The sequence below is a fragment of the Candida margitis genome (genome assembly GCF_024628925.1).
Source record: "Candida margitis strain CBS 14175 chromosome Unknown scaffold13, whole genome shotgun sequence".
Taxonomy (NCBI): Eukaryota; Fungi; Ascomycota; class Pichiomycetes; order Serinales; family Debaryomycetaceae; genus Lodderomyces; species Lodderomyces margitis.
Genome location: NW_026261855.1, coordinates 135490 through 156939, shown reverse-complemented (window position 1 = coordinate 156939; position 21450 = coordinate 135490). Strand labels below are relative to the sequence as shown.

The 21450-nt window shown below is 37.3% G+C and overlaps 6 protein-coding genes across 6 annotated transcripts; 3 read left to right on the top strand and 3 right to left on the bottom strand. All coding sequences in view use genetic code 12, as the record gives it.

The window, feature by feature from the left end:
• Nucleotides 1-133: 133 nt before the first annotated feature.
• Nucleotides 134-702, top strand: CANMA_003900 (uncharacterized protein; the record flags this gene model as incomplete). Its single annotated transcript, XM_051816121.1, has 2 exons — nt 134-417; nt 474-702. 2 exons carry the CDS (start codon nt 134-136, stop codon nt 700-702), a joined length of 513 nt encoding a protein of 170 aa, XP_051670527.1.
• A 484-nt stretch (nt 703-1186) lies between these two features.
• Nucleotides 1187-4288, top strand: CANMA_003899 (uncharacterized protein; the record flags this gene model as incomplete). The annotated part of the gene is made up of 4 exons (XM_051816120.1): nt 1187-1235; nt 1379-2544; nt 2978-3172; nt 3248-4288. The coding sequence occupies 4 exons, from the start codon at nt 1187-1189 to the stop codon at nt 4286-4288; spliced, it is 2451 nt and encodes an 816-aa protein (XP_051670526.1).
• A 2603-nt stretch (nt 4289-6891) lies between these two features.
• On the top strand, nt 6892-10029 carry ISW2 (DNA translocase; the record flags this gene model as incomplete). Its single annotated transcript, XM_051816119.1, has 1 exon — nt 6892-10029. The coding sequence occupies one exon, from the start codon at nt 6892-6894 to the stop codon at nt 10027-10029; it is 3138 nt and encodes a 1045-aa protein (XP_051670525.1).
• Nucleotides 10030-10148: 119 nt separating this feature from the next.
• Nucleotides 10149-14366, bottom strand: DOT1 (histone methyltransferase; the record flags this gene model as incomplete). Its single annotated transcript, XM_051816118.1, has 1 exon — nt 10149-14366. The coding sequence occupies one exon, from the start codon at nt 14364-14366 to the stop codon at nt 10149-10151; it is 4218 nt and encodes a 1405-aa protein (XP_051670524.1).
• An 877-nt stretch (nt 14367-15243) lies between these two features.
• HEM3 (hydroxymethylbilane synthase) lies at nt 15244-16296 on the bottom strand (the record flags this gene model as incomplete). Its single annotated transcript, XM_051816117.1, has 1 exon — nt 15244-16296. The coding sequence occupies one exon, from the start codon at nt 16294-16296 to the stop codon at nt 15244-15246; it is 1053 nt and encodes a 350-aa protein (XP_051670523.1).
• A 1808-nt stretch (nt 16297-18104) lies between these two features.
• On the bottom strand, nt 18105-21026 carry FGR29 (Fgr29p; the record flags this gene model as incomplete). The annotated part of the gene is made up of 1 exon (XM_051816116.1): nt 18105-21026. The coding sequence occupies one exon, from the start codon at nt 21024-21026 to the stop codon at nt 18105-18107; it is 2922 nt and encodes a 973-aa protein (XP_051670522.1).
• Between the last annotated feature and the right edge of the window lie 424 nt (nt 21027-21450).

Sequence of the window (21450 nt, the reverse complement as noted above, 5' to 3'; positions counted from 1 at the left end):
TTCGAACCAACGCGACATAAATTTTCATACCAACGCGACATAAATTGTTCAAACTAGTGCGACATAATTTTGTTTTATGTGATTTTGTTTGCGGTAGGAAAGAAAAATCATAATATAAGATTAAAACGGAATAATGAATTTCAAGCTGGAGTTACACACAAACAGATATGTGGATGGGATTGGTAACTTCTTCACTTTGGAGTTTGGCCGGATGACTCTAGAAGTTGAGATAACCCCGTTGGAATCGTGTTTTAGTTACAGTGACTACAATGAAGCAGTCCCTCCAACTAAAATTGAAACTGACAATTTACATTCCAACATGGAGTGTGATGATGTAGATGAAAACATCAGTTCTGGACAAGAAGAGAATTGTAAACGTAAAATGGGTCCATATAGATACTACTCTGAGGTACAGAAGTAAATATTCTGGCAACTAGTTATCGAGCAAAGGCGGAGTTGGAATCATTGTTTAGAATTAAAGAATTGAGCCAGGTACCCGTTGTTATCTTGGAAAATAAGATTGATGTTTGCACTGCATGTAGTGAGATGGAATTAAAGAATGCTTTGGGGTTGTACAACACAACCGGCAAGGATACCGGAAAATTGCCCGAAGGTACTAGACCAATCGAGGTGTTTATGGTTTCTGTTTTTATGAGGTCTGGCTATGGCGAAGCATTCAAGTGGTTGTCTCAATACATCTGAGCTTTTGTTTGATATTAATGTTGCCGCTTATATATATATATCTCGATAATGACCAATAGAGAATCATACATACTTCGAATAGTGAAAGGTTGTATTTTTTGTAGTAGCGGTGGTGGTAGTAGTAGTAGTAGCTCCCCAAACTGAAGCCAATACCCTCCACCAATTACTCAATGGCCATCCCAAATGGTGTCTTGACGATCTCCGCCCACATCATGTAATCTAACTATTTAAGTCAAGACATTCTATTCTGGACTCAAGATGATTCAAGTGGTTAAACTTATTTCTTTGTACTAAAGATACAAGTTACTGTTAACAGAGAAGAATCTCACAGAGGTTGTAAAATAACAAAGCAGGCAGTTTCAAGAGGTGTAATGCATCTGCAAGGACGCCTTATGTCTAGTTGAAACATCAAAGTTATTAATTATTACTTCTTTCCTTGTAGTGAGACCTAAACGCACTTTTTGACACAAAGTTGGTCCCAGTTATGGTACGGCTCAGCTTAGCATTTATCAAAGCAAGTCCAAAGAGACAGAGTATGCTGGAGTAACGGTACAACAAAGTAGGGGAAACAATGACTCCATTAGAGGATATAAAGCTTTAAAATATTCTAAAACCTTACGCACCTCTTTGACTGCACCTCTTTGACTAAACCTCTGTGAAATGCCTTGTTTATCAGATTTACCCTTCCAAGTAGTGCAACAGGTTTTCCTCAACATCAACCAACATCAAGCGTTGGCGCTTGCACCATTACATTCTAAATTTTACAACGCTACAAGGGACAAATTGTATCAAAACATCTATATTTATGGAGAATTTTTATATATACCACTAAAAGGCGACGCTATTCGATTCAAGTTTCACAAAGACATCAACAACTTCAGAACAAACAAATATACAGTAGTATCCAAATATGTTTTATACAAATGTATGTCTCAGATCAGACAGGACGTAAAAATTAATCATTTGATACTATCCGATTACGATGAGACTCTTATAAAGCAGGTTTTAGGACATTTCCAATCGATTCGGACTTTTGAAGTAATTCGATCTTTTGGGCTCAACAGGCAAGGCCATCTCACTTTTCATAAAGAAATGTCCAGAGAGCTCATGTTCAGTGATATGAGAGCAAATAATTTATTCAGCAATACCGTGTTTATTCCTCCGCCATTTAATCCGAATCAATTCGAGATACCATCAAATATTAAAACATCGCTTAGTTTATTTGTCACTTCAGATATTGTAAACTGGGATTTCCTCCACCCATTCCCATTTATAACAAATTTGACAGTTCTAGCTTTTCGCAGAGACATGCTTACCAAACGCGTAGAGAATTTGAGGTTGCATAAGTTACATCTCCATCATTTGATGGAAGTAGTCGATTATACAATAAGTGATGTGTTTAATACCATTGCACTCCGTGAATTGACCATTGTTGGGTATATTCAAATTGAAAAAGTATTTCCCAATCACAAGTTAGACGAAGAGTATCCTCAACTCGCTCAGTTCTGTCTAAGGCACAACGGAGAAGAAACTCAAGAGTTTACCATTCGGGATCTCCTAAACTTTTCACACATTAATTTATCGATGCTCATCCTTGCAACTAAATTTTCCAATCCGAAAACAGCAAGAGCAATTAGCTGGTTGTGTTTATACTTTCCCAAAGCCTCTATTAATTGGTGGTTTGAGCCAAGAGGATTTCCAATCCGGGCGTTAGGAATTAATAATTGCATTACTGATTCTGCATTTACTAATGATATATATATGCTAAGTCCACAGCTTCCTTTTGGTGTCATCGGCTATCATTTCCCTAAACTTCGTATAATCAACAGAACCGGGGGGCATGTGGATAAGAGAGTCAATTTTGCACGGAGACAGTCATTTGTGTTTTTGAAGAAATGGTACACGGATCTAGAGTTGGAAACGGTATATCGACGCTTTAAGAATGACTTAGATAGACACTTTTAGGTTAAATAACAACAATTCATGTGATAATCTATGGCACTAGATCTTAAATACGGCATATATACATATATCGCTAACAAAAAAAAGAAAAAAAAAAGAACATGCAAAGTGGTATTGAAGTTGCCTAATACTGCCTTAATGGTACATTCTCAATGCGCACAAAGTTTGTTTTCAGTTACACAAAAATAAAACGCTTTTGCAACTAGTCTATGCCCCATAATACAGTCATACTATGATAGCATACCAAAGAAGTTGCCACTGATAAAGTTCTGTCGATACAATTAATTTATATCATACTCTGTGTCTTTCATAGTTGACTTTTCTTCTTTACACTTCAGCATATATCAACAGCAAAACCATGGCCGCAAATTCCACGAACGTCGCTGTTCCATATTCCTATGCACCCACTGCCAAGTTGTTTACAGCAATGATTGGTAAGCAGTTGGAGGTATTTCAAACTAAAATTGAACTAGTGTTTGCCGAAGGCTCAGAAGACGTTGACTTCAGGGTGAGTGAGTTACACAACGAGGATTGGTCAGAAATAGGCCTTGAGGAGGCGACCCCATTAATTGAAGAAGCATAGAACTACTGCTTGGTTGGAATGGACCTTAACGAAACCACTACCTTCAAAAACACTTGCCACCAGATTTGCTCATTGAAGTTTGACTACCATCCAATTAGAGCAGCATTTACAGCTCAAACTAAAAGGGCATTGAATGAAGTAATACAAGATTACTGCTCCTTTGTTAAAGCAGCTTGGAAGGGTATCATACCATACTCTTTCTTAATGAATAACTTTTTGTCAGCGAAATTCTCATTTCAGTTGTGCCAAATTGATTTCCCTGTGGAAAGCGGTATAGAAGTTACTGAAACTGTCAATGATGTGTATTCATTGAAAAAATACCAAATCAACACAGACGTCTTAAGTGAGATTACCCTCAATTCATTCTACAACGAAGAATCTGCACCGATTTTTCAACTACCAACAGATGATGTTGGCAGTAAAGAATGCCACTTTAGCGTCATGTTTTCCCATTGGTTAAGACCATTCTTCAACATGATTAAAGGACAAGGGATACAACAGCCCACCATAAAAACGACAAACTTAGATCAGACAGACACATGGGCGGAACCAGATTGGGATTTAGTAGATGAAGACAAGGAAAATTTTTTTGCAGAATTGAAAAGAACTGGATTAAGCTCTTTTTGTGACGGAAGTGTAGGGCATCTAAAAATATTGGCACAAGCGGGTGTTTATTTCAGAGCCTGCAAATCCAACACGGGATTTGTTGTAACCCCGTTGATCATTTCCCGAATCGGGTTTAACGTTCCTGAAGATCTTAAAGAATTGGAGGGGAGCTCAAATGGAGACACTAGACACTCAGTTACCCCATTAGCAATTGATGTATTCAATCATGCATCACACAATGAGGGAGGGCTTCTTGCTGCATGGTTTAGCATGTTGATGGAAAAACCCCTAAGGACATTGTCTGAGCCAGAGTTAGAACAGCTTGAAGTGACTCTTCAGGAATTGAAAACAATGATAACTGAAAAAAAGAAACAAAAGCAGAAGAAAGCAAAGAAACCGGTCGCAAAGATAACAAAGAAGGCACGAAAGCAATGATGTGGTCGTGTATTTCATGTTTATAGCTCAGATATTCACAAGTGTGTATAGTTTTCAGCCGTTTTCTTTTGACGTTCTGTCACCCACAAAAGCAACAGCTACCTTTAGTTGTTTTCTCTTTCCTTAAATACTAATCCCAAAAATGAGTTCGATACTAGCAACCGATAGCAGAATAGCTTAAGTGTCCTTTCTCCAATTGCTAAAAATCAATATAGACTGGAGTTATTGAATCCGAGGCAAACAGAAATACGCGCCGATCCTTTGATGGAACTGTCCAATCAATGGTCATTTTTGTATGATGAGAAAACAACTCTTTATTGATAAAACATTTCAATACTCTTTGTTGGGGTGTCAAATGTGAAGGATCACTTGGAAGGTCAATCGATTTTTTTTTTTCAAAGCAAGGATTGGTGCTTCACTTTTAGTACCCAGGTATACAAAAAGATTGCAACAAAAGACATCCTACCCCTTCTTATTTTACACATTGCTGCTGAGTCGCGAACTACCAACGAATGTACAAATTTTAACTATTGGACTTGTTCTTGTGTATGGGCCCCTTGTTGCGAACAGGAAAAGCTTCAATAATGTGGGCAGTAGCTTGTGGATATATCTCAGAAGTATCAAACGAGGTTTGTCATTATCTTCATCATAAATGGTGGAACAAGTTGGATGCAAGTCTGTGTAGATAAACTAGCATTACTTCAACTGGGACCACTTTTTTATAGCTTTGATATCAGCAAGGAGGTAGGTTTCGTGGGTCAACTTATTCTGAAATGTAAATCAAGGAGGCATCTTTGGCCCTCTCTAGCGCTTTGTTTCTTATCTTGACGTCAACGTTGAATTGTATTATGCAGATGATTAGACTGAATAATTAGTTGTAGCAGGTTCCACTCTAACACTCATACTCGCATAAGACTCGACAGTGTGCCGACTATCCTTGTGAAATATAGGCCTACATCTTTCCAAAATCTGTTCTCGATTTTCCAGAAGATTCATTTGGAGCTTCACTCCATTGATTACTTCAAATTCTGATTTTCTTCCACTTCTCTCATCTTCTTTTCCTTTGTTTTTGTTTTTGTTTTTATTCATCTTGTCTCATTGCTTTGTCAACCCAGAATATTCATTTGCTAAGCAAAAGAAATGGAAGGCACCAAAGGGTCCCAAACTAGTTCACCACAAGAACAAGAACCTAATAGGTTTAGATCGTACCATTGCAAATCAAATAACTAAATAAAATGAAATTCAATACCTACCAGATGGGGGAGATGAGATTCACCACTGGCAAGAAGGATCCAAATTGGGTGAAATTAAGATCTGTTACTCAGGAAAACTCGTTGGATGAATTTTTGAGTACGGTACAATTGACTGATACTGATTTCAACACAGAGAGACGACAGCAAGTAAAAATAATCAAAGGGTGCAACACAAACATAATCAACTCAAGTGGGACATTGAGTGCAGATGAGATGTTAGCTATGTGGCAAAAAAGCATATGATGTTTGAGAACAAATTAACAATTCCCACACGTTCAAAATGGTTTAAGCAACAAAGCAAGTTGTAAAATGAAAGGCATGAGAATTTAGCATTTTTAGCATGGAGAAGGGATTTGGCAAGTTTGACCGAAAACAATGATCTGCTGTTGACACTATTTGAAAGAAATTTGGAGGTCTGGAAACAGTTGTGGAGAGTGGTTGAAATTCATTATCCCTTTTTAATCTTATATCATGATTTTCCTTTCCTATGCGAAACAAAATCACATAGGAGCAAAAAAAACTGTGACCTAATGTTGTGCTTTTTGGCGACACGATACTAACAGGGTTGAATCTGGAATCTCCACTCGCTTTCTAAGTAGATCCTAAGTCTATATCTATATCTTAATCTAAAAACACTAGCTTGTGGTCTTTACTGCGGCCACACTACAAGTAAGGCTTTGATTTTTATGTCGCAATGGTTTAAAATTTTGTGTCGCATTGGTTTGAAAAATTATGTCGTGTTGGTATGAATAATAAATGTCGCGTTGGTATGAAAAATTAATGCACATTAGTATGAATAAAATATAAAAAGACTGTATAATCATAATTTTATAATAACCATAAAATATCCTACTCTAATTTTTTTTTTTTCATTCTAAATTATATTAATAACACTCTCTTAGAGTATATACATCACTAAGTTATAACTCAAGTCAACTATAAGTGAATATAGGTGCACGCGTATCTCCTCCTCCCATCTTAAGAAAAGGATAAGAATTTGCTCAGTCAAATTGGTTTTTGCAGCCTTCAGAATTCCAAATCTAACAGTTCTTTTTTTTACACAAAAAATACCTAAACCAATCTAACAGAATAACAGAACACCCAGGGGAATATGTTATACCAAAAAAAAAAAAAAAAAAAACCAAAAAACAACAAACCATTCCAATTGCCAAAATCAACGAACAATAAAAAAAAATTATAAAAACAATCTCCTATATTCCATTTAGCAGCACTTTTCTACTCTGGTATTAGAATACATCAATACTACATCATCTACATTACACTACACTACACTACACTACATACGCAGACAAGCAGGCAAGCAGACACACAGACACACAGACACACAGGATGACCACTAGACATCTGATATCACATACAACTCCGAATGGTAAACCAGAGACACCTCAAGAGAGACAAGACAGGTTTCTACTAGAAGTCGATGCAAAACACGCGTACGCCAATGACAAGGACGATGCAACTAAACGGTTTCAGTACTTGCTAGGATTAAGTGCTATTTTCCGAAAATTCATTGATTTGAATGCATCAAAGGATCCAGAGTTTAAAAAAAGAGTGAGAGAAATTGATAATAAACGATCATTTAAAGAGTCGGGAAAAAAGAAGAAAAGCAACAGCAGACGTCGGAAAACTGAAAAAGAGGAAGATGCAGAGTTATTGCAAGATGAAGAGCATCAGGACGATGAAGAAAATCAGCATACTGTGTTTACTGAATCACCATCATATGTCAATGAAGGTACGTTGCGAGAATATCAAGTTCAGGGTTTGAATTGGTTGATTTCCTTGTACGAAAATCGTTTGAGTGGAATTTTGGCTGATGAAATGGGATTGGGTAAAACCTTGCAAACAATATCATTCTTGGGATATCTTCGATATGTCAAACATATTGATGGACCATTTATAATCATAGTGCCTAAATCAACGCTAGACAATTGGAGAAGAGAATTTGCCAAATGGACACCTGATGTTAATGTTGTCGTATTGCAAGGAGATAAAGAGCAAAGAGCCAGCATTATTAAAGATAGATTATACACGGCAGACTTTGATGTTTTGATTACTTCATTTGAAATGGTGTTGCGAGAAAAAAGTGCATTGAAAAAATTTAGATGGGAATATATTGTCGTTGATGAAGCCCACAGGATTAAAAATGAACAAAGTTCACTTTCACAAATCATTCGATTATTTTATTCCAGAAATAGGTTATTAATCACCGGTACACCTTTGCAAAATAACCTTCATGAACTTTGGGCATTGCTTAACTTTCTTTTACCTGATGTGTTTGGAGACTCTGAACAGTTTGATGAAACTTTTGATCAACAAAATAGTGATTTGGATGAGAAGGCAAAAGCTGAAGAACAGGACAAGGTTATTCAAGAATTGCATCAACTTTTGAGCCCATTTTTGCTTCGTCGTGTAAAGTCAGATGTTGAAAAATCGTTGTTACCTAAAATTGAAACAAATATATACACAGGTATGACCGATATGCAAGTATCGTGGTATAGAAACTTGTTGGAAAAGGACATAGATGCAGTCAATGGAGTTGTCGGGAAAAGGGAGGGGAAAACAAGACTCTTGAATATTGTCATGCAATTGAGGAAATGCTGTAATCATCCGTACTTGTTTGATGGAGCCGAGCCTGGACCACCCTACACAACTGATGAACACTTGATTTACAATTCTGGGAAAATGATTATTTTAGACAAGATGTTGAAAAAGTTTAAACAGGAGGGGAGTCGTGTATTGATTTTTTCACAAATGTCTCGAGTTTTGGATATTCTCGAAGATTATTGCTATTTCCGAGAGTACGAATATTGCCGTATTGATGGTTCGACGGCCCATGAAGACCGTATTGAAGCGATTGATGAGTACAATGCCCCTGATTCCGATAAATTTATATTTTTGTTAACGACTAGGGCTGGTGGATTGGGTATCAATTTAACTTCGGCCGATGTGGTTATTCTTTACGATTCAGATTGGAACCCTCAAGCTGATCTTCAAGCCATGGATAGAGCACATAGAATTGGACAAAAGAAGCAGGTCAAGGTTTACCGATTTGTTACTGAAAATGCCATTGAGGAAAAAGTCTTGGAACGAGCAGCGCAAAAATTACGTTTAGATCAACTAGTTATTCAACAAGGAAGACAAACCAACGCAGGAGCCAATGTGGGTGGCTCCAAGGATGATCTTATTGAAATGATTCAACATGGTGCACAAAAGGTATTTGAAGATCAAAAGAGTACCGTCCTCGATGATGACATTGAATCCATTTTGGCACGAGGCGCAGAAAAGACTAAAACCATGAATGAGAAATTCAACAAGTTGGGGTTGGAGGATTTACAAAATTTTACATCTGACGGATCAGCTTACCAATGGAATGGAAAAGATTTTACCAAGAAGGAAAATTCGGGCGGTCTTGGTTTCAATTGGATTAATCCATCAAAGAGAGTCAGAAAGGAACAGACTTATTCTGTGGACAATTACTATAAAGATGTATTGAAACAACCATTGACTGTCAAGGAGAAGCCTCAAAAGCAAACGATTATAAAACCAAAAGCTCCTAAAGCTTACACTTTTCAGGACCATCAATTTGCTCCACCTGGTTTGGAAGGGTTGTTGGAAAGAGAGCAGCTAAGTTTCAAAAAGGAGACAAGTTTCCAATACTCGGTTGATGATTTTGGTGATAGTGATGAAGAATTCCTTGTTGATGAGGATAAAGATGAATTAAATCGTGAAGAGAAGCGTAAATTGGAACAAGAAAAAATTGACAATGTGGTGCCCTTGACCGAAGACGAAATTCAATTAAAAGACAAACTATTAGCTGAGAGTTTCCATACTTGGTCGCGACGTGATTTCACCAACTTCATTCACGCAACTGCCAAGTATGGCCGTGATGCATATACCCGCATTGCCAAAGCATTAGGCAACAAGACCAAAAATGATGTGAAGCGGTATGCATTAAACTTCTGGCTCAAGCATCAACAAATTGACGGGCACGAAAAATACATATCTCAAATTGAAGCTCAGGAAAAGAAGCGTGACAAGTTAATGAACCAACAACGTTTATTAGCGGCCAAGATTGAAAACCTCACTGATCCATTTGAAGATTTGCCCATTGTGTACCCGCCCAACAACTCGAAACGAATTTATTCGAAAACAGAGGATAAATTCTTGCTCAATTGTGTCTACAAATTCGGCATCACTGACGAACGATTAAATGACAAGATTAAACAAGAAATTCAAAACTCGGATACTTTTAAATTCGACTGGTTTATTCAATCACGAACCAGTCAGGAAATTGGCCGTAGGGTCAATACTTTACTTTTGGCAATCACGAGGGAAGTTGAAGGGCCCATGAATAAAAAGAGGAAGTTGTTGAGTTCGTCGAATAATAGTAATAGCAGTTCAAGAGTGGGGTCGGTTGAACCTATCAATGGGTCGGATAAAGCACTACTGGAAACTCCAGCCAAGTGAAAAGAGTAACTTAGCTAAAAAAAAAAAAAATAGACAATTTTGTTTTATTTTATATAATACATACAAAAACTTTTTTATTCTAAAAATAACACAGGATGAGCAGTAACTTCGTTTCAACATCAATTAGGTTTGCCATTTTCTGGCTCAGAATTATGATCAGTGGGTGGAGTCAGCTCGCCTCCGTTCACGTCACCAAGAATTACTCCGCCACTAATACCTACAACATTATCTCTACCGCCACTTTCACCACCTTCACCACCTCTTCCGCTCTGCATACTCTTTTCACTTCCTTCATCTTCATCATCACGATCAATCCTGCCATCGGTTAAAGAAGGAGTCGTCGATTTCGACAATGCACCTGAATGAAACAACAACTCCCCCAACAACTCTTCTCTGCCCAAATACTCGGGCCTAATAGTCTCCTCCACCGTTGAGATATAATACGGCACCTTATTGGCTGTCCAACTAACCGACATAATATCACTCATTTCGTGCTTCTCTACCGAAAAGAAATCAAATGCAGTATTGAAACTGGCTCTATACCTGGGGCTAATGAAGTTTCTTAAACTGATAATCTTGGTCCCTGGTTTGATTCCATAGAGTAATTTGCCCACTGCATCATTCAATTCGCCATCGAATAAATAATTGTTGATGATTAATACATCTGAAGCAAGACAATCTTGACGCACTTGGTCATTATTGACAAATGATTGTTTCAAGGCAAACTTCAAATTCAATGGCGATAATCCAAATAATGCCATGTATTTCTGAATCAAATTTTCCTGCAACATCGTTAAATGCGAAGCATGGTCCATGATTTCACATCCGCCTGAACTACTAGCACCAAATTCCAATGCCGCTTGTAATGTAGTGTTGCCAACCCCGGACCCCAAATCATAAAATTTCTGCGTGGGTTTCAATTGCACTTTTTCCAAAACTTCACTTGTGAATGAAGGAAGCAATTCGCCGTATACTTCAGCAGTGAAGGCCTTGTAGGATCGCAATTTCCTCGAATCGGTCGAAACGACTCGTGAATAAACGCGAACGAGGATTTGTTGGATGGCATAACGCGATAACGATGTCTTTTCGCGTAATCGTTGATAAAAATCGGCATTGTAATTGCTAGGCTTTGTCCATGCCTGTTGTGATGGTGGTGGTGGTAGTGGCTCCTTGTCACCGGAATTGTTTGTGGTTTGCACTTGCATTTGCGGTGGCGGTTCAATTTTACCAATGGAGATATCGGCATCCTTGTCATCTTCAATGACCTCAGTTTCACCTTGAACTGGTTCATAAACGGGACTCACTGATTCAAACGCAATTTCATTATAAAACATGTCCAAATTCAAATCCTCAATTTTGACATGTCTGATTTCAGACTCATTGAGTAGTGATTTAGCACCAGCATTCAAATCATTGTTGTCAGCACAAATTTGCGCCACGGCGGCATCATTGGGTGATAAATGCAACATCAACGAGTTCCAACTATCGATAATATACATAAACTCACCAAAATCATTTTCTTCAACTGCCAATTCCAACTTGTGACACAATTCATTAATGTAGGTTTTAATCGCTGCAGAATAATCAAAATACAATGCATAATGAATCATAAACACCTTGATGATCTCATGCACGGGGTCCAATTCGTTATCTTTTGGCTCAGCAAGCACATACAGTTCACAATGTTGAGGATATAACAAAAACCGGATCTTGACACTGTTTGCATAATTTATATTTGTATCACCATTGGATAACGCAGTGTTCGTGGAGGTGGTGTATTGCGGAAAGGAAATGGGCAAGTCACGATAACATCTTCGATGCGAACCAACAACATCAGCAGCAAGTTCATCGTCATACAACACCGCATCGTCCTCAGATGTCATTGCTTGCTTTGCCGTTTCATCTTGACGCAAGTGTCTAAAGTTCAATTCTGGTAATCTGGGCCCTTGATCTGATTCATAAACTGACTTGACAAACAACTTGCGATCATTCAATGGCACTAATACATCGGCATTGATATCGGGTGGATCAAATGGACTTACATGATCCTCTTCTTCTTCCGGCTGCGACTCTGGCTCCGCGCTGCGCAAATCAAAATCACTAAACTCCTCATACTCGTCATCAAAACTGTGTCTCCCCTTCTTGTTTAGCTTTCTCTTTTTCCTTGATGCCAGCTTCTTTGATTTCCTTTGCAATTCCCTTTTCAACCTAGCTTCCTCCTTGAGCATCTTTTTCAACTCCGACTTTTGTGCTTGTCTAGCTCTAGCTTTAAATTTGACCTCAACCACAGGGGGCGAGTAAAGTATGGTTTGGGTACGTTTCCTCTTGGTCCCATCTTGAACTTTCTGTTTATCACCTGTTATAGTTTGGAAATATTCAGCACTTTCAGCCAATAGCTTGATCCCTAGGAGCCGATTTCTAGCTTTCCTGGAAGAGTCGACTGGATTTGCTAACCTGTAAGCTTTCGCCAATTCAAGTCGAAGTTTCCTTTCCGCATTCTTTCTCTCTTGCGCTTCGAGTCTTGCCTTGGCTCTAGCTGCAGCAATTTCAGGATCAATGGAAGATTTTGGTGGTGGTTCAATCTTTCGTGCTTCTTGTTCCAATTCTTCAAGCTTGTCGAGATCGAAATCATTGCCAGCACTTCTCTTTGTCCTCCGTCTAGATGAGTTGCCACCAATGAATGCCATACCAGCTTCATACAACAATCTCTCGGCATCATTCTTAAATTTCTGCTTCCTCAGACTAGCATATGCAATCTCCTTATATTTGACATCAATAAATGACGTTGACCTCATCGGATATTCAGAGTAAATCTCCTCTACGGAGATACCTTGGCGGGCTTGCTCGGTTAATAAACTCTTTTCGCCTATAGTTAAGAAATTTTCAACGAAATCAGGGTGGCTTTTAATGCGGTCACAAATACTGTCAATGTTCCGAGGCCCGAAACAGTTTGCTAATCTCGTCCGCGTAAGATCAATCTCGATGCACTCGCGCAAAGCTTCTGATTCTGTAGGTACGGTTGCGGGCCGTTTAGGGGTTTTCAAAACTGGAGGTGTTGCGTGACTAGATGGAGCAGTGGCCGGCCGCTTAGTGGTTTTCAGAACTGGGGTTTTATTATTAGATGAAGTTGCAATGGCCCGCATCTTAGGGGCTTTAGGACTAGTTGACAAACCTGCGACTTTTCTTGAAAAATGAGAAAGAGAAGCATATCGTTTGCAGCTCACACCAGGGTGCTTGGCTTTAAGTTCATAGTACTTTGTTTGAACCCCCAATCTTGTCCGGGTGGGAAAGAGCGGCAAAATGACATCCCAATCAAGATTGTCGACTAACCTGCGATCCCACAACAACTTTTCTTCCTCTGGTGACCAAGGCCACCCGACTCGCGATTCTAGACATTGCGGTTGAGGTTGAGATGATTTTCTATTGGAAAGGTCTTGGCTTTTGGAGCTTTTGGAGCTTTTGGAGCTTTTGGAGCTTTTGGTGTTTGGGGTCTGTATTTTTGACGCGTCTTTCGCGGTTGGTGCATGTTTCTGTTGCTCCTCCTTCTCCTCTGTAAACTGTGAATAAAGTCGACCAAGTCTACTCAGACATGCAGATACTGTGCGGTTATCAAAATGTCGTACAATGACTTCCCAATCTAGTTTTCGTTCAATTCTTAGATTCCATAATAGTCTGTCCTCCTTGTCGGTCCAATTGACGCGTTTTCGAGATCCGCTTTCAGTAAAATCTTCTTCTTCTTTTTCTCCTTTTTCTTCTTCTCGTATCATCCACTGGAACTTATGTTTACATGACAGTGCAGAACGATTAAGCAAAGGGGCAATATCATCCCAGTCTAAACCCTGCTCTTGTTTCAGTTTCCATAGTAATTTAATATCCTGAGGTGTCCATTTTCGGGATTGCTTTCCGCCACCATATTTTGATATATCGTTAGAGTCTGCTGCTGCTGCTATCAATTTCGAATCATCACTTCTTGATGGTGGAGCCGTCGAACTGGTGTGTGATTTGGCACAAATGATGCTTTCAATCTGAGCGTCGTCGTACAGGCCGGTACTTCTTAGTTTTTGAATAGATTCTTGAATTTCTCTTTTGAGCGACGATTGATGATAATCTACTAAGTCATTCATGTCTGGTGTAGGTTGCTCATTAGAATGTAGTAATTGATGCGTAATGATTTTTCTGTAGACCAATTGGTTTGTCTGTCCTTCATCTTCATCATCCAGTAGGATTTCTCGACACACTTGCATGACCTGCTTCCAGAACGTTTTCGGGGAATTATGTATTATTTTGCTTAGTGGTTCTTGCAGGCAAATTCTTTCTCTTAGTGATGATGCTGTCATGATCATACAATGTGGTTGTGTATTCTTTTGTGTTGTTTTTAATTATCTTTTCTCGAACTCGTGCTGAAATATCTTTGTCAAATGAGTAATAAAAAACCACTCCTTCTGCATCGATTCCAACTCTCACACGGATCTGTTCTTGTTCCTTTCTTGCTGATCTCTTTCACTTCTAAATCGCAATCGCTAAATGCCACAAACAACTTTCAGATATTGGTGTGCCGTTGTTATGTGATTAACTCTTCAGACTTTTCTTGATGTGGAATGGATGGTTGGCCTCTTGATGTTGTTCTAAAGGTTAAAGAGATTCCTCCCCTGCTGTGTAATGATAATTGTAAAATTGAAAAATGCTTGACTTTCTATTAGGAAGAGAGATCTGCAAAAAATAATTTGTTATGATTTTAGAAGTCAAAAAGAAAATGAGAATAAAAAGAAGAAGAGAAAACAAAAAAATCCTTATTACGTAATGTCTTACATATAACACTATGGGGGATGATTAGGTAAATATATGATCAAAATTTTAACACGCGTCTTTCATTCTTGTGACAGAGAGTTTGTACTGGAATAGGAAGTGTGGCATCTCAGAACTATTGTCTTTCAGTCCTCTGTCAACTACTTTAAAGACTAGGGAAAGAAAAAGTATTGTTGACAGCCTCAATCTTTCGTACCACCCTCATCACCTGTTTAGTCGTTTTAGTGTTGTTTAAATGGCTGAAAGTCAGACTTGGAAAGAACGAATGTAACGGGCCACTACGCAATGTGAATAAATAGAGAAAACGTCGCTAATCTATTTATATATTATTATTATTACTATTAGCAGTATCAGTTGCAGTTGAAATTGCAGCATTGGGTAGTATGTACAAAATTTTCTTTGTTTTAATTATACTTCGGTAGGTTTGGCATTAATCCTGGTCATATCTATGCTATCAAGGATATCCTGAGCACCTTGTTCCTTTAATTTATCTCCCAATTCAATTCCTAACCGTTCACAATCCTCATCTCTATTATTAATCTTGCCACAAACTTCAGCTTCAATAGCTTGAGTACCATCAGGACTAACAACTATACCTTTTACTGTCAATACTTGTGTATGTTGATTGTATTCTGAATGGACACCCAATGGCACTGAACATCCACCTTCAAGATACCTCATCAATGATCTTTCAGCAAGACAACATACAGTTGCTACTGGGTCTTCAATTTGCTTTAAAATTTCCTTAATGGCAAAGTTATCCTTCTTAATCTCAATGCCCAATGCACCTTGACCAACAGCATAATAGACATCGTCTAAACATGAAGTGATTCTATCGCCCAATCCCAAACGTATTAACCCAGCACTTGCTAATATAAGACAACAATATTCGTTTTCAGGATCATCCAATTTTCTTAATCTGGTTTGAATATTGCCTCGTACACTTTCAAATTTCAAATGAGGATAGTTTTTAATCAACTGACTCAGTCTTCTAATGGAAGAAGTACCAACTATTGAGCCAGCTGGCAAATCTCGTAAATGGGTATAAGGACTACCCTGTTTCATAACTATAGCATCACGTGGATCTTCTCTTTGGAATATGCAACCCAATTCAAACTCATCAGGTAAATGAGTTGGCATATCTTTAAGCGAATGAACAATTAAATCCAATTGAGGAAACTCGTCAACTCTATCCATCAAAAGTATTTCCAATTCCTTGGTCCATAAACTCTTACCACCAAATGAATAAAGTGGCTGTGTTTGTACCTTGTCTCCCAAAGTACTTAAAGCTAGTATTGAGCAGTCAATTTGGGGGTATATGTCTTGTATGGCCCGTTTAACAAGTTCCAGCTGTACAACGGCAAGTTTTGACTTTCTACCACCAATCTGTATATGAGATATGTCTAGTTGTGAGGTAATAGAATTGGTGGAGTCATTTATGGGCATAGTAGTGTGTGGCATTAGTGAAATAAAAGTGCTGTTGTTGATGAAAATTGGTTAAGTTAACGTAAAAAGAAAAAAAGAAAAGGAAAAGTAAAATGCAGTGAAGTGTGGAATGCAGCTAGTGAGTGTGTGTGTGTGTGTGTGTGTGTGTAAGAAGCAATGAACAGGTGTAATACTGTATAATCCTAACTTCTTTATAAGAAAGAAATGGTTTTCGTTTAATGAAGATATAACTTGATATAAAGATGTAAAAAAATTTTTGACAATTGTCTTGATATTTAAAATCTTCTCAAAAAATAAAAAATAAAAAATAAAAAATAAAAAATAAAAAATAAATTAAAAATTATAAAAAGTTACTTGTGAAAATTTTAGTACAATAAGGGATCAAATATTAAGATAGCACAACAAACAACAAAAATGTAATAATATACATATATCTACCACTGGGTAGTAATAAGCTATAGGATAACATATAGAAGTACTATGAGAGCAGACTATGGTAACAGTTGATGATACTTACTCGATTAAGATATCAAGTATAGGTAGCGTACCTGTGGTTAAATATATTTATGTAAAGGGTAATTGTAAATTCAAAGAATCTGATTGATTACAAAATTTCTTTTTTTCTTATTTTTATTTTTTCTTTTTCTGTTTCATCCGCTTCTGGTTTATTCTTTGCTTACATTAATCTTAACTCTCGTTTTGTTTGACATAAACGGTTCTAGTCCTCTCCTCTCTCTCTCTCTCCACAGCGGCTTTACAGCATGCACGCATTTTTATACCCAATTAGGTAATTACTACACTACTACCACTGCCAACACTCATACTTTACTTTTAGTCATACGCTACAATTCCACTAACACAACTACTAGTTAGTTCTATATATCTCATACGAGCTGATTATGTTGTTTATAAGCTACAATAATTGTGGTAGCAACCTAAGTATTTTGTAAACATAGAGCAACACAACAATACAATACAAAATGATTAGATCCAGCAATCTTTAATAATCAACAACAACACATTCGTAGCTATTGGTTTATCGTTTTGCAGCCTTTAGTATTTACCACCATCCAATCTTCAAACGTATATATATATATATATGTTTAACTTACAAGAAAAGGAGTTTTGCTTAGTAAATTAACATAACCCTTACTATAATATTTTGCTTTTGTAAAACATAAATGTACTACATGTTCTACATGTTCTACCAGCTTATTCGCTTCTTTTACTCTAGTTCAAAAGAGTATACCGATACGAGTGCAACTACATAATCCGTGGGTATACAAAAGTATACTGACAAACTGCATTGATTTGATTGGTTGAAATTATGTTTTTTTTTTCTCTTTTAATATGTCAATTCCCGAGTCGTACTAAAAGAAATCTAATATACAGGAAATAAATAAAAATCAAATCAAATCAACAGCAAACATAACAAACATAACAAACATGACAAACAAACAAACAACAACATCGGAAATAATAAAGCAACAGAAAAAAAAAAAAAAAGAAATCCAAATCACTTCATCTTAGTTTTGATTATGATTTTGTGTACTTCTATTGAGTGAGGGGCAGCATATCACTAAAACTTTAATAGTAATGAGAGGGGTCTATCTCCGCTGTGAGGAGACCCCAATTTGATGTCAACCGTTATAAACAGTAGAAAAATAATAAATCTTCGAGGCTACACTTTGTTCTGGTTTAAATTAACATTTCCAAAGTAAACTAACAATTAACACTTTCTCTCTCTATTATATATGTATATAATCTATTATCAAAAGTTTATCCCCATCCATTCCTCTCTTTGTTTCTCTCTTTTCGCCCATTTAAAATGTCTCATCACTATCATATTGGTCTATTTCAGTATCACTCAACGTATTGAACTTTAACGGAATCGTTCGATTCAACTCTTCACTGTCTAGATCATCATCATCTTCTTCTTCTTCTTCTTCTTGTTCTTCTTCGTTTTCGTCATCCTCATCATCGTTGCAATTGACAGTAGATCCAGAACCTCGATTACTACGTCGGTTACTATCGTCACCACTTTCAGAGTTAATCAGCAAGTCATCATCGTCATTCTCATTATTACGCCCATATCTGCCCCTAATTCGATGATTATCATCTTCATTAATTCGATACATCATCACCAGTTTCGAATCATCAATACTGGTTGATATCATACGCTTTGCAAGTAAAGATTCAAGGTTTGATATTCGTGAAAGAATCTCTTGACTATGCGTTGGCTGCAGTGTAGTTGTCGCCACAGGTAGTAATGAAGGTGCAGGTGGCGAGCCAAAGTATGACTGTGGTGGTGCATAAGAATGGGGCGGTTGTGATTTCCCTTGATTTGTTGTTGTCTGCAGAAACACTGATCCACGTCGTGGTACATTGAATGACTTTTGAAGCTTGATGGGTATCTGGTGCAGTTGCTGTAGTTGCTGTTGCAGCACCATTGGTGGTGATTGGCGTCGCTGTTGTTGTTGCTGTTGGTTATGTGCTTTACGGGAAAATACCCGATTAACCGCCGGTATTGGTGTTTGATTTTGAGTTTGGGTCTGTATGCGATCAAGTTTGTTGTTATCTACTGCATTCGTAGTTGCCGCCATACCACCAACACCATACTTTCGATTCAACAACTGATCAATAAAAAATGAGTCAGTAGAAGCAGTTCGTAGATGGCCACCTCCCAATGTGCTAATGGACTGATGATTTTTCATGGCTTGTCGTTTATTCACTTTGATCGCCGCTGCCTCTTGCGGTGTGTCGGCATATCCAATACTGTTTTGATCACCAAAAAGCTGATCTTGGTCATTACTAGGTTGAATAAACACAAAGTGTTTCAAATCAACAACATCATCATCATTCTTGTTTATCCTTCGTTTGTTTAAAAGTACATGTACCATCACCTTGTAAATCAAAATCATAATCACAAGGGGCAATTTAAACAACTGACAATACCAATTAACCACACCATGACGTTGGTTCATTTGGCCCATTTTAAAATACAAGATTAAATTATTCAGTTTAAAGAAATTAAACTCATGATCAATATTCTCTCTCGTCTTGGTGAAAACACCACTAAGACAAATGGCCAAAATCGTACCCACAATAAACTGAATCAAAAACAAATAACTCATTTGCATAATTTTCCCCAACGTGTTAAAATCATCCCAATAATTCCACACCGACGGCGTAAACCCAAAGAAAATCTTCAACATGTTAAACAATACATCTTGTCTCGTTTGCGTTGAACTAAGGGTGATAAAACTGAAATAAAACCCACTAATCAATGTGAAAAAGAACAATACAAGTCCAATCAAATTGAAAATCATCTTGTGGAACGATAATAAAATCAAATTGAAAAACCGATAATTGTTGAATATGGCCAAAATTCGTGGGAATAGGATAATGCCGATCAAACTGAAAACATCATGAAAATATTGCGGGGCATTAATGACGAATTTGAAAATAAAACATAAATCAATAATGCAAACAAAGAGTAAATCAATTTGATTCCAAATGACAAGATTCATAAACCGATGATCGATTTGCACTAGTTTTGTCACCACTTCGCCATTGAAACTTAAAGCAAGGAGCCAGAAATATAGTTCCATCACCACCGAGCGCAGTTGTTTAGCAGGTTGTAAAATCATAATGAGATAAACTATGGCAAAGTTGATGAGTTTTAAATTTATCAAAACGTGTTGATATTTTGGTACGAGTTGGGCTCGATTGAAAATTCGACGAATGGAAAACCTATCATCTGAGTCGTCGAATATCATTTCATCGTTATCCGCATCTGAATCATCATCTGAATCATCAACTTCTCCTTCATTGACATTATCGCCATTGTAACTGCTCCTCCTGCTATTGTAATTGTTCTCTCCATTAAAGGTACTACGCTTTAATTGACGTTGTTTCTTCGAGCTTGACTCTGTCCCCAACAATGCGCTTTTTTCATCATCTCGAAAGTCGCCATTTTGATAATATAAATAAGACCCACCATCACAATAAACTAAATCACCATTATAGAATCGTTTCAAAATGTGTATAACTATAGGTTGTGATAAGAACCGTTTCAGTTTCGACAATACGCTCAACTCGAGGGTATTCACATCCATCATGCCCATCGCTGCCATGTTATTGCTATTGTTATTGCTACTGTTGTTACTATTACCAGAGACCAATCCTAATGGTGGTTTAACAAATAGCATTTGTATTCTTTGCCATGATTTGTATTCTCGCAACATACGAATAGCCAATAATTCACAAACGTTGGCCTTTGTAACTAATAAATCAAAGCAAATCAAGTTGTTTTCCAGTTGGATCAAGTATTCATATCGAAGTAGAAGTAAAATGTAAATGGTAAATGTTGAAATTTTCAGCCTTGGCTTTATGTCAGTAGTGAACGCATGTGTCGATAGTAGTGTCGATGGTAGTGTAGCGTTGGCAGAATTCCGTTCAGTGATGGCCAAGATTTCAACAATAATTGGTTTGATCAAAGTAGAAAGAATTTCGGGGGATTTTAATTGTTCAAACTTCAAACTTAGAGATACATTGCAATTAATGAGATTTTGAATTTGGAAATAATACGATTTGAAATGGACAAGTTTGCGATGTTGACGTTGTTGCCTTTTTTCTTTTCCAATGATGATGGAATCACCTCTGCTGGTTGGAAGGGGTGTAAATGATGAAGATGAAGTTGGTAAAGGTACTTGATTGTAACTGAGTTCTCTATACTTCGACATTCCTTCTCATTATCTAGATATGAAAATGATGAAGGGGTGTGATGGAATAACAAAGTGTGATTTGAAAAGGTGACCTACTTCGTCTTCCGCTTGTATTTTAGGTGCCCTTTTAAATAAATATTTTATCTTTCGATATCAAGCAAATGTTCCATTAAAGGGTCATTCCCATTGTTGAAACATAGCATTTTTATGTGTGTGGGGTGTATAAATTTAGCGAAACTAAAGAGAAGAATGTTGCTTTATTGTTTTTTTCTAAATCTGGTGAAAATGTAAATAAATGTTGAGCTACCAAAAATGACTTTTTGCATCACAAATAGCATCACCCATTTGCCACAAAACTTTTGTCTCATTTGTCATTTATTGAAAGCAAAGCTTTCTATTGACAATTGTCTTTTTAAAAGAGAAATAATGCAGATAGGATATG